The sequence below is a fragment of the Elephantulus edwardii genome, unplaced genomic scaffold (genome assembly GCF_000299155.1).
Source record: "Elephantulus edwardii isolate Elephantulus edwardi_28Jun2011 unplaced genomic scaffold, EleEdw1.0 scaffold00024, whole genome shotgun sequence".
Classification (NCBI taxonomy): Eukaryota; Metazoa; Chordata; class Mammalia; order Macroscelidea; family Macroscelididae; genus Elephantulus; species Elephantulus edwardii.
In genome coordinates this window covers 3,406,726-3,419,621 of record NW_006399774.1, presented here as the reverse complement: position 1 = coordinate 3,419,621, position 12,896 = coordinate 3,406,726, and the positions used below count along the sequence as shown (strand labels likewise).

At 43.4% G+C, this 12,896-nt stretch overlaps 1 protein-coding gene across 1 annotated transcript in view; it reads left to right on the top strand.

Moving 5' to 3' along the window:
- Positions 1-12,896, top strand: part of SYNE1 (spectrin repeat containing, nuclear envelope 1) — a 644,155-nt gene that overhangs the window by 401,313 nt on the left and 229,946 nt on the right. The window contains exon 95 of the mRNA XM_006882743.1: positions 1,149-1,340. Coding sequence (XP_006882805.1) covers positions 1,149-1,340 — 192 coding nt within the window. The remainder of the gene's footprint in view (positions 1-1,148; positions 1,341-12,896) is intronic.

Sequence of the window (12,896 nt, the reverse complement as noted above, 5' to 3'; positions counted from 1 at the left end):
TCTTGCACAGAATTATCTGAAATTAAAAAGAAAGTTTTCAAAATATCCTCCTTTATGCTTCATTTTGTTAAAAAAAATTTTACAATTTATTCTAATTATTTTTTTCAAAGCTCTACAAAGCTGATGACAGAAATACTGAAATTGCACAGAAAAACAAAAATATTCTTTCTCAAATAAGCTGCTTACTTTAATATAAAATAGAAAGTGCTTTTCTGAAATAGTCCAGAGTTAAGGACTTTAAAAGCAGAATGACTTCTGTAGAAAGGTACATTTTTTGGGGGGTTCAGTTTTCAATTTTAGTTTGGAAGAACAGAGGCTATTTTGCATCTTCTCCCAACTTAGTCATCTATTTTAGAGAAAAGCCCTGCAGCGTGAGAGAATTGGCCCAGAAAATGAAAGCAGATTTCCTCAGGAAGCTTCATGTAATGTCAGGTTAAAAATATGTCATATATAGGTTATAAATGAAAACTGTAAAATCAGCAACCTAGAAAGAAAATAACCTAGAGAAACAGGGTCTTGAAGGAAAAGTCTCTCTTTAGTTTAACAAGTAAAGGTCATGTGGATCTCTTTACTATTATTAGCCATGTAAGTGTCTCATGTTGTTGTTGTTGCTGTTAGGTGCTGTCGAGTTTTAGACGATTCATAGCAACCCTATGAATGAAAGGCCTGAGCACTATTCATAGGGTTTCTGGAGGCAAGCCATTTCAGAAGTGGATGCCACTCCTGCTTCCAAGCTTGTTTTAATCAGGAAGCTCCACCAAACATTGTCTGCCATGGGTGACCATTATTTGACACATCAGTGTCACAGTGATTAGCTTCACAGCAACCATGAGATGGTGTGTCATGCTAACACAAAAATAATGGGATAACACTAAATAAAAAATCTTTCCTCATGAACCTGTGTAATATACACTTTCTGTGTGTTCCTGTTTTTTGCCATGCATTTTTAATTAAATGATATCTCATCATAAAAAAGAAATAAATAAGACGCTAAAAAAATGGAAAAAAATGTACACTTTAGATAAGCTAGGAGAAAACCTGTTCACCTCTGTGAAGCAAGGAACATGTGCTCTGTGTGGAAACCACCCTTCCTGAGTCTGGCAGGTTCCGTGCATGGTGTCCCTGTTTGTTTGTGTTTTCTGCTGCAGAACATGCTGGTGGAAATAGAGCAGAAGGTGGTGGCCTTGTCGGAGCTCTCAGTCCACAATGAAAACCTGCTGCTGGAGGGCAAGGCGCACACGAAGGATGAGGCTGAGCAGCTGGCGGTGAAGCTGAGGACGCTGAAGAGCAGCCTCCAGGAGCTGCAGAGAGCCCTGCACGACAAGCAGCTCAACATCCAGGTGAGGTGCCCACGCCCACAACAGCACTTAATGATGTGGGAGAATGTGTGCAGCATATAGAACACCGAGAGGCTCCCTCCACACAAAAGTTCCAGGTGGCTGTTTCCCGTTGACACTGACTTGGGTCAATGTCTTCAGATGGGCTTTAGGAGAATCACTGAGTCATAAAACTGAATACAGTAGTCTGCAAAAAGAAAAGAGGTGGTTAGATCACATGGTTAAAAATGTACATCGTGATGGCAATAAGTGATAGCTGTTATTACATAATGTCAAATCTGTTCTATCCTGAGAAATAAAGAGATCTGGTCTCAGTAAGTGAAAAAGAAAGAAAAGAAAAGGAAACAAAAATAATTCCCCCAAACTAGAAGATAGACAATTTTAAAGAAACTTAAAGATCAGTGAAGGATTGAGAATAGCCTGAAACACTTCTCTTGTCAAGAATAGCCTATGGTGCTTCTCTTTCAACTTTTTCAGATAAACTTGGATGGTTATTTGTTGATGTTAGGCACTGTTGAGTACAACCATAGCAATGCTATGAACAACAGATCTAAAGCCTGGCCCGTCCTGTGACAGCGTCACAAAATCAGTGACACACTGGACCCGTTGCTGCAGTCACTGTGTCAGTCATTCTTGCCGACGGTCTTCCTCTCTTTTGCTGACCCTCCAGTCACTGTGTCAGTCCACCTGGTTGAGTGTCTTCTTCTCTTTTGCCACCCTCCCTCCCAAACTTTCAAAATATGGTGTTTCTCCACAAGAAACAGCATCTCCTCGTAGCATGCCAGAATATGTGAGATGAAGCTCTGGCATCTTTGCCTCCAAGGAGCACTCTCGCTGCACTTTGTCAGAGTCGAGTGCACATCATTTTAGAAAAGCCACATACCCCTGGGGAATTGACCTGTCATACCGTAACTTTAACATGTCTTAATAATGAATTATTATTCTAATTGGAGCACAGGATCTTAGGAGCAGCATTTATCAGGTATTCCCTTAGGAAACTTTCAGGGTCCTGAGGCTTGATACTGCTAATCAAGGGCTGTGTCTCCACTCTTTCAAATCCATCAGCCGATCTGAAGGAGAAATATCCGTCTAACCTCAGAACACTTACACTCAGATTCTTATAAAGCTTGAATACTGTTATTATGTGGAAGCTATCAACATTGATAAATGACCATAATTATAGAAAGGCTTCAGACCTTCATAGGATCACCATGAGTTGTGCTCAATTCACCGGCAATCAACAACTTTTAGAAATACCTGGAAATTACATGGTGGTATTGCTAGGAGCCATCAAGTTGAGTACGACCCACAGTGACCCTCTGAACAACAGATCTGAACCCTGTTCTATCCTGTGCCATCCTACAATAGCCAATCCTATGCCAAGACCTATGTGTTTGTTCTTTTGACAGTCCATGGGATAGTCAGTAGTCTTCTTCAGAAATGACATACAGCAATCATTCGTATTAGGGGAGCCCCGGTAGTCTAGTCCGTAAGGAGCTACAGTGTTGTCCTAAGCATAGCACGTCGCTAGCAGCTCCAATCCATCAATTGCTCCACAAGAGAAAGATGGACAATCTCCTCCCATACAATTTACAGCCTCTGAAAAACCACCGTAGGGCCAGCTTTGAGTTGGGTTCAGCTCAACAGCAGTGAGTTTTTGGAGTGTCAGTGTTATAACCCCAAACCAAACCCAGTGCCTCTGAGTCAATTCTGAGTCATGCCCACCCTCCACAGGTGTCTGAGACTGAGATTCTTCGTGGGAGGAGCCTGCCTCCCCTTTGCTTTCTCCTGAGGAGTAGCTCTTGAACTACTACTTCTCGGTTTGCACCCCAAAGATCACCAACTATGCCACCAGGGCTCCTGCTGTTTATATACTACCCAGAAAATGACACAGAATCAAACTTACTGAGAAGCTACCCAGTGCCAGCTACCATTCTAAGTGATAGAGTCAAAGGAGCTTAAACAACAACAAACAGAGTTGAAAAGTGGTGGGAGGGATCCTGTGTTCAAGCAATTTTAGCTAGGGAAGACAGATAATTATAAAGCAAATTATACACCACAAAGTGTAGTCCGACCCAACTGGGTTTCTAGTCTCCCTTGAATATGTCATGGTTTACCACTGACTTCCTATTAGGTTACAAGTGGAAAGCCCAAAGCTTTATCAGGAACTGGGACATTGCTGGGTTTTCTGGTGTGCTAGTCACTCCCCAACAAGGCTCAGAAGGGCCTCCATCAAACGCTGGACTTTCTGGGAGCCCACAAACTTGGCAGGCACCTTTTCAAGTGTCTCAGCTCTCTGACAAGGAGGGCAAGCTTTCTTTGGCTGAAAAGCAGTACGTCAAGGAGTGGAATGAGCTTCCAGAGGAGCAATTCAAGGTGATAAAAGGCTTGGGAAAACAGTATAGGCAAGGGGACAGGGACAGGAGGCGGGTGGGAGGGATCGGGGAGGATTTGCCTTGTGTGACAGGCTGGCCCCCTGAAACCTCTCTGAGGCTGTACTGAAATGTGTGAACCATGCAGATGTGATAGAGGAGAGATCCAGGCAAAGAGGAAAACAAGTCTGAAGGCTCTGAGGTGGGATCCTTTCTGGCTGTTAAATGAGACCAGTGTGGCTGCCATGGAGTGAGCAAGAGAAGGAAGGTAACATATGAGGAAGGAAGAGGTCTAGGGCCGAGAAGCAAAGAACCTTGAGGGCGTTGTGTGGAGGTTGGCTTTTCTTTTGTGGGAGAAGTTATTGGAGCTTTTGGGGAACAGAAGTGACATAATCATGTTTTTACCACCATGACGGAAGTTGAGAGACTTACCCAAGGATTGTAATAGTATAGGTGTGGTGAACATTGAGAACATGCAGGCTGTCTGAAGAACTGACACTGGAGGAGAAGGTGCTTAGCGGGGTCTCACTTGGACAGTAGTTTCGTTTTTGACAGGTTATGCTTGTGTTTCCTGTGAAATGTCAAGAAGTGAATGGAATTCTGGGGAGAGACGTGGGCTGGAGTCCTATCTTTTGATGGTCCTTAAAGATAGAGGCTTGATGTGATCATCAAAGGAATGAAGGTAGATCTTGAAGCCAGTGGTCCTAAACCCAAGCATCATCATCAAGCATTTGGGAGATGTAGAGGAACCCTGAAAAGAGAGTAAGATTGAAAAGCCAGTGAGGTGAGAGGAAAACAGAATTTGATTCCTGGAATACCTCTTGAAGATGGAGCTTCAAAAAAGGAGGAAGAACACACTTTGTGGGCATATTGTCAGGAGGGACCTGTCCTTGGTGAAGGATGGTCAGCGTAAGAGAGGAAGACCCTTAATAAGATGGGTTAACACAGTGACTGTAGCAGTGAGGTCAGCTGTAGCCATGAGGGTGAGGTTGCCTCATGATAGGACGAGGGTTAGAGCCATTGTTCGTAGGGTCACCTGAGTCATTGTTAACTCATGGCACATAACAACGATGCTGGATGCTGCCGATAGGAGAGATAAGAGAGGATTAAGACTGGACATCTAGGTTTAGTTAGCAACGTGGTGGCTAACCCTGACTTCAGCCCTGGCTCTCTCAACGGAGTAGTGGAAGCAGGAAGCCCTCTGAATGAAAGTGAGAATGAGAACTAAGAAAATGAAGGATGGATGCTCCCATGCTTGCTTTCTTTGATAGATAGAAGGAGATGTGGATCAAGATGAAATTGTTTTATTTCATTTAAAGACCAGAACAATAGTGCTGTGTTTACAAGTACGTGGAAATGACTCCATGAAAAAACTAGGATCTAAGGAGAGGGAGGTTTGGTCTTTGGAGCTGCAGAAACAAGAGAGAAAGTGGAGCATTTGAAGGGGCGTATGGAGGCAAGGAGTTTGAAACTCTTATCTCACATTCTTTCTGCATGAGGCCAGGAGGGCCCAGTCTTTGGAAAAGCACAACATGCTTGGAAAGGTGGAGGGACAGCACAGGAGAGGAAGACTCTGAGATAGATTTACACAATGACTAGGGTATGGGGGGTAAGTGTGTCAGAGGCAATGAGATTGGCTCTAGATAGGGCAAGAGTTCAGAGCTATTATGCCTAGGGCTGCACATAAGTACAATAACAGTGCTGGTCTCTCTTTTTTCAGTGTAAAGATGAATATTTGGACTTTCCTGTATGTTTTTAAGGGGTTCAAATTAATATTTTAGTGATATCAATTATTTTCTATGTTATATGAATATATTCTCAATTAAGCCACTCTAGTGTGATTGTGACAACGGGCTCAAGAGGGTCAGGATGATAAGGACAGGGCAGAGTAGGATATGGTTCAGAGCTGTTGTTCATAAAGTCACTATGAGTCATTCTATTAGCAACAACAGATAATTGAGATATAACAAAACTATACTAATATTTTTTTAAAAAGTGAAAAAAATTTTGAAAATGAAAAGCTGTCAGAGTTATGTTAAAATATAAGATAATAATAGCTAAAAATTATGTAGTAATGGTATAATAAGTAGACAAACAGAAAATTAAACACAGTAATAAATCTAAAAAGAGATACTGGATTGAAGGTCTGGGGAAGGGGCGGCTGTTGCCATGTCTGGCCGCGAAGGTGGTAGGAAGAGCCCCTGAAACAGCCCAAGAAGCAGACCAAGGAGATGGATGAGGAAGATGAGGCTTTCAAGCAGAAACAAAAAGAAGAACAGAAGAAACTCAAGCAACTAAAAGCAAAGGCCGTGGGCAAAGGTCCCCTGGCCACGGGTGGAATTAAGAAAGCTGGCAAAAAAATAAGACTGAGGCGATGACGGATCTTACTTCCATTCCTTTTTAAAACATCCAGATTCTCTGCTGTAACATCTGTTGCCACCTGTAGTTAAAATGCCATTCACATGACAAAGAATTAAATATTTTAATTTTCAAAAACTTTTTGCAAATCAGAAAAAAAATTTTGAAAGACACTTAAAAGATATGAAAAGATAGCCAAATAAATTAGGAATGTTGGAATATAGTGTGCACATGTCTGACAGCTACGTTTAATAAGAAAATAAAACAGAACTGTTGTCATTTTATATATATATATATATATAAAAGACAACATCCAACTTTTGCCTTTTAATTGACAAGCTTTGAAATGCATACATAATTTGACATCATGCATCAAAGCAAAAATAACAATGTTAAGAATTCTAAAGTTGAACAAAACTGGAATGATTTTCTAACTGAAAATAAAACCACAATACTTCAAAGTTCTTTAAAAATAACTTTCAACCTAATGATTAATGTTTAAAAAAAATAATGTTTCCCCCCTCCTTTTAAATCCTAGTATGTAGATTAATTCCTGAGGAAGCCAAAACAAAGGGAGTGCCTTCCAATTTTGTATCCCAGTTAGCATTTTCTTTAACTTTTATTGCAGTGTAAGTGAAAACTTCCAAAGAAAATTCGTTTTCCACTGAACAATTTATATGCTGTAATCTGCGACACTAATTGCAATGCTAATAGTACAATATTGTTCACTATTCCCATCATTCTCTTTCCTATCCCTTTCTGCTTTATTGTTCTTGGCTGCCATCAGGTCAGCTACAAATCACAGTGACCATGAACAACAGATCTGAGCCTGCCCTGTCCTGGGCCATGGTCATGATGTCTGATAGGCTTCAGCTCATGGTCACAGTCACTGTGTCAATCCATCTTCCTGCCTTTCTCTGAACCTCAGCTTTCCCCAGAATGATGTTTATCTGGGGTCTGGCCCTGCCTGACTTCATGCCCAAAGCATATCAGTGAAGTGTCACCATCCTTGTCCCTACGGAATATCACGGTTGCTCTTCCTCCCAGGGACACTTGTTTGTTCTCTTGGCAGTTCAGTTCAGAGGGTATTTAGCAGTCTTTCCCAGGACCACAATTCAAAGGCTTCAATTCTTCCTCTGTCATCCTTATTCACTGTCCAACTTTGAGATGCATTCAGGAAGCAATTGAAAAGATCATGGTTTGGATCGGATACACCTTAGTCTTTAAACTGGCATCCTTGCTTATTAGCACTTTGGAGAGCTCCTTGAAAACTTATATGCCCAATGCAACACAGCTTTTGATTTTTGACTACTGGCAACGTGGATATTGATTATGAATCCATGTAAAATGAAATCATTGACAACGGCATTCTTTTGTCCATCTCTCATGAGGATGTTTATTATGCCCTCCTCTGAGAGTTCAACAGGAGTTGCAGTGCGAACCAAATATGACGCCTCTTCGGCAGTTTGAATTTGTGGCGATGAGTATATAAGGTATATACAGGTCATGAGGCGACCCCTTCCTTTCCTACCTGCCTGAGAGCCTTATAACCCACTGGCATAGAGTTGGAACCAACTCATGGCTGACCCTCCAGCCAGTTTTCAGAGGGTGTGAACTTGGTGGGAGGAGAATGACCATCTTTCTTGCATTACTGGTGGATCAAACTGCCAGAAAGGCATCACTTTCTGGTTAAACAAACAACTCACCCAGCAAAGTCCCTGGATGGTGCAAATAGTTAAATCTTTAAGTGCTGTCAGAAAGGTTGAAGGTTCGAACAAATCCATCAGTGCATCAGAAGACAGGCCCAGCGGTCTGCTTCCAACTGCTAGTAACCCTGAAAACCCTAGGAAGCACAGTTCTCTGCAGGCACAAGTCCCAGAGAGTTGGAGTAAACAACAGCATCAGTGACAGCTGCAGAGGGGTGCTGTCATGTGCACACAGTAGTGCGACAAGGCGGAGCACAGACACCAAGGCCTCTGGCCTGGAGAAACAGAGCGTGAAGCCAGCTGGGCAGACTGGCAGGCTGACTCCTGGGTGAAGCACCAGCTGCCACTAAGCTCTAGGTATTGTCACCCAAGAATATGCAGGTGGCCTTGGTGACTCTTCCAGTTTTCCAGGAGAAAGGAAATTCTGATTTCTCTCTAAAAATCTTCCAACAAATATTTTCATTTCTCAAATTTTTAAACCATTGTGGGTCAAATCAAACAGGTCCACAAGCTACAGCTTGGAGCTTGGACCATTGCTTTGCAGTCTCTGGGACCCACCAAAGATGGGCAACCAACTCCTGTGTGGTTTACAGCCTCCGAAAACCTGCTGGAGACTCAACTATGAGTTGGTCCTGATTCGATGGTTCACAATAACAAAAATTCTCAGCATAAATGCTCACATTACAAAAACTGGAGTATCACCAAAAAAACAAACAAAGCAAAACACTGTAGTATCTTTTACTAACAGCTGGCTGTTTCTGGATGGCATTGTTTGCGAAGGAAGTATTCCTGAGGCTAGGCTTCAGCAGAGTAGGGCTGCTCGGGGTGTGATACCAGCCAGCTGTGATGCCCACACCTCACAGATGCTGCCTGAGGCCACAGTGGTTCTTTCACTGAGGCAAGCCCCAACTCTGCCTGGGAGTGTCTGCTATCCCAGGTTGCTTTCCTGTGAAGAGTAAATGTAGAAAGATGGTACAGCATTTGACTGAGTTGGACGTGATCATCTCTTATGTTTTAAATATCTATCAATTCCATCATCATTTTTCTACTGACTTTGCGAGTTGAAACTATTGCTAGCTGCCTTCAAGTCAGCCTCCAGCTCATAGCAGCCCCCACGTTCAGTGTTGCCGCTACTGTGATGTGCTGTTGAAGTGACTAAGACTCCAACCCCATGACTAATGGATATCAACCCTGCTATCAAAAGAGTCAGGGCCATGTGAGAATGGCTGTATCTGAGTTCTAGTAAATCCATGAGGGGGAACTGTCCACATCAACAACATCCACAATAAAAAAAGAAATTCTCATGAGGGCAGACATATCCTCTACACTCCTTCACCTCTTTCTACTTATCCCAAAACCAATCTTACTGCTCTGCTGAGTCCAAAATCCATTGCAATAGCTCACAGACCACACAAAACCACACTTATGATTATGAGGTTTTTTTAAGGATGTCAAGTCTATAATTCAGGTTGGCAGCAAGATACAATCATTCAGTCCGGACAGCTTCTAAAAATGTGCTTGCAAGTGTCTTAGCCTTGAGTCTCACCACTTTAGTACAGGGTTACAAAGCTCTTAGTCCTGCCTATTACGGCTCTCCCCACCCAGGCCTAAAGAACAACAAAAAAACAAAACCCACAAAAACTTGGACAAAAGGCTTCTCACTCTGGTTCTATGGGGCAGCAGTTCCAACATGAGCTCTGTCTCATATCAGGCCTCTGGTTCCCAGCTGCTGCTCCTGTAGCCCTGGACTGAGAGGCACAAAAATCTCTAGCCTCATAGGGCGTTCACTTCTCCATACTCTTCTTCTTCTTCTTTGTTGGTCGTAAGATGCCCAAGTGAAATATGCTGTTGAATTTGCTCATTTTATTGGGGAGACTAGCCAGTCTCCTTGTGGCTAATGAATCATGCCCTGTACAGATATTCCCAATCATCCACAAGGCAAAATCAAAGTCAATGGCTAGGAGAGTCATTTGGAACAATGAATCCTTAACCCCACACCTGCCCTATCCTACACCATCCTCAATACCTGTGATCGACTCGAGCCCACGGCTACAGTCACTGTGTCAATCCGTCTCCTTCATTGACCCTTCACGCACCGTGAAAGACTACAGTTCTGTCATGTGCCAGCCCCATGGCCTACTGCAGAATCCAACAGATGTGCCCCAAAATGTTATTGATATTGTTTATAGTTGCAGATTTCTGAGGAGATTATATATGTATTTCATCTCTGGTGATTCAACTCCACCAGTGGTTCCATAGGAGAAAGATAGACAATCTCCTTCTAAGTGATTTACAATCTCCAAAAGCCTCCCCACTGGAGGAAGGTCAACTGTGAGTCAGGTGTAACTCGACAGCAGTGAGTTGAGCTTGAAAAGAATAAAAGGAACCTTGTTCATATATTATTGGCATGGAAAGAATCCTTCATGTAGAAAATGTTAAATACTTGAGAGCACCTCAGAAATGAAGTGAGTTGGTAAAGTGGATATCAGTAAGGCTGTGTCCTTTAATGAGGACTTGGATGACTCAGGAGCCCTCAGAGGCCAGAAGACACTGTTTCAACTGCAGTGTCCATGAGATGACACTATCTGTCACTTCCATTCTCACAGGGGATTAGATATCTCTATCTCTCAGATAGGACTGGAAAGGGGACATCGGAATGCTCCTTGGAGGCAAGAATGATGAAGCTTCGCCTCACTTACTTAGGGCATGTTTCGAAGAGGAGCTATTCCTTGGAGAAGGACATGATGCTGGGAAGGGTGGAGGGTCAGTGAAGGAGAGGAAGACCCTCAACCAGGTGGATTGACACGGTGACTGCTGCAATGGGCTCTTGTGTCTTAGAAAGTGTGAGAACGGTGCAGGATAGAACAGGGTTCATTGTTCATAGGGTCACTGTGAGTCATACAGGACTTGAAAGCACCTAACAACAACAATAGATATGTCTTGAAAAAAAGTGCAGGCAGACTGTTTCTTGGAGGCAAAGATGATCAAGCTTCATCTCGCATACTTTGTACTATTTCTAGGAGAGGCTATTGCTTTGAGAAGGTGGAGGGGATGGCGAGAGAGAGGAAGTACCTCAATGAGGGTCAATGGATTGACACAGTGACTGCAGCAATGGGCGTGAGTGTGTCAGAGATTGTGAGGATGGCACAGGCCAGGACAGCGTTCAGATCTGCTGTTCAAAGCGTTACCTTGAGTCTACTTGACTGGGCAGCACCTAACAGCAACAACATCTATCAGTAACCAACCAGCTCTAGCAACATCAGTGGTATAGTGTACAACACATTAGACTGCTAACTGAAAGGTTAGAAGTTTGAATCCACCAGATGCTACATGAGAGAAAGATGGACAGCTTTCTTCTGTAGAGATTTCCGGCCTGGGAAAAACCATGGAGGGTTGCTAATGACCCTATGAACGACAGTGGGCTATCTTCTCCCTTGCACATCTCCTTCTATAAAGACATATCAAAATAGCTCTTGAATTATTTGGCCTCTTTCTTCATAAGGAGGCCAAATTGTTTTCACACTTTATCACCATCTGTGGAGCATGGAGTCTGTCCTACATTAATAATGAAATGCAGCATAATTTCCCCCCTTAAATTATTTTTATTGAATATTTAGTATTTCCCAATCCTCATGAATCTTCCAAGGAATGTTCCTGGCAAAACGGACTCCCATTTCTAGTCTTTCACAAATAAACAGCTAACAGAGTTCCACCCAGTGGGGATTCTGGCCGCAGAAGCCTCGCTGCCTAATTCCAGGGGAAGAGAAAACTGTTAGCGGATCTCAGAAGAGTCAATACCCTGAGTCATTCCACATGCTGGTGGTGCCTTTGCACCACAGAGGATAGGGGGATGAAATCTGAACGAGGCTCTTAATGGTTTTGGCTTCCTACACACTGGGTATCATCTTACAACATGACGTAATCAGTCAGAGAAGAATTCCCGGGCTGGAAGACAGGATCTAACCACATCTGCTTTCAAGGCCCTGCAATTATATCTTCTCCCTCCAGCACTGTGAAGTCAGTCAGATACGACATCCTTCTTAAAAGTGATTAATGCTGTTCTCACTACTTAAAATGCCAATTGTTTCTCAAAGCACAAAATTTGAAAGATAGACTCTCAGTCAGAGAGTAATAATGTGTGTAGAATGGTAGGTTGGTAACCAGGGCTATGAGAAGAAGGGACTTGAGTCTGGGCTCTTTTTTGCTTGTAAGCATAGAGTTTCTTTCTTTTTTATTATTAATTTTAATGGAAGTTTACAGAGACTTACGTTTTCTAGTCATTTGTTGTTGCACAACATAGGGTTTCTTTAATGTTGGATTTTGGGGTTTTTTTACACGCAAATCTCTTTATTGGAAGGGGAGGGATCACCACCTTCATGGCCCAGCCTCCTCATGGTCACTTTTTCCTGAATCCCCTGCCACCATCACGTCCAACAGCTCCTCTGGGGTGGAGAAGGGTTGGATGATAAGGTCATCAAATGAGCCATCTACCCACAAGGCCAGCCCCACCGAGGTCGGGGCTGGGGACTCACTGTCTCGCTGGTGAAGCCACACTCGAACTGGGTCTTGGTGTTCTCCAGGAGCTGGTTGTCCTTGTACAGGTGCTGTTCCTCAGATGGGGGCTTCAGGATGCCCTCGATGATGTGCTTCAGCTCGGACACGGTGCTGGACTCCTTGGCATCTGTGAAGATGGTGGTGGTGTGGCATTGAATCATGAGAAACACGTCCGTGTCTGAGGCTCCCTCCACCTGTTGATGCACCAGCCAACCCTTGGCTCTTTTTAAGAGAAGCCGCTGCTACTAGCAATGCAAAGCGGGAGTGGTGGACTACCAACCAGGCCACAGGTTCCAGTTCAGTCTCACCCACTGACATCTGGGAGGGCTGTTCTCTGCAGGGCTCTTGGACCTGCTACTTTATCCTTTGCTGCAAGAGCCAGACCCCACACAGGCTACTCCAGCTAGGCAGTGCCTTCCTACCCTGGCAAGAGAGACCTTATTTTTTGTGCCAGTAACATGCACATCTTCTTCTTCTTCTCAATGTCAAGAAGACAAAGATTCTCACCACTGGACCAATTGGCAGCATCAGGATGGATGACGAAGAGATTGAGAGTGTTCACAGCTTCA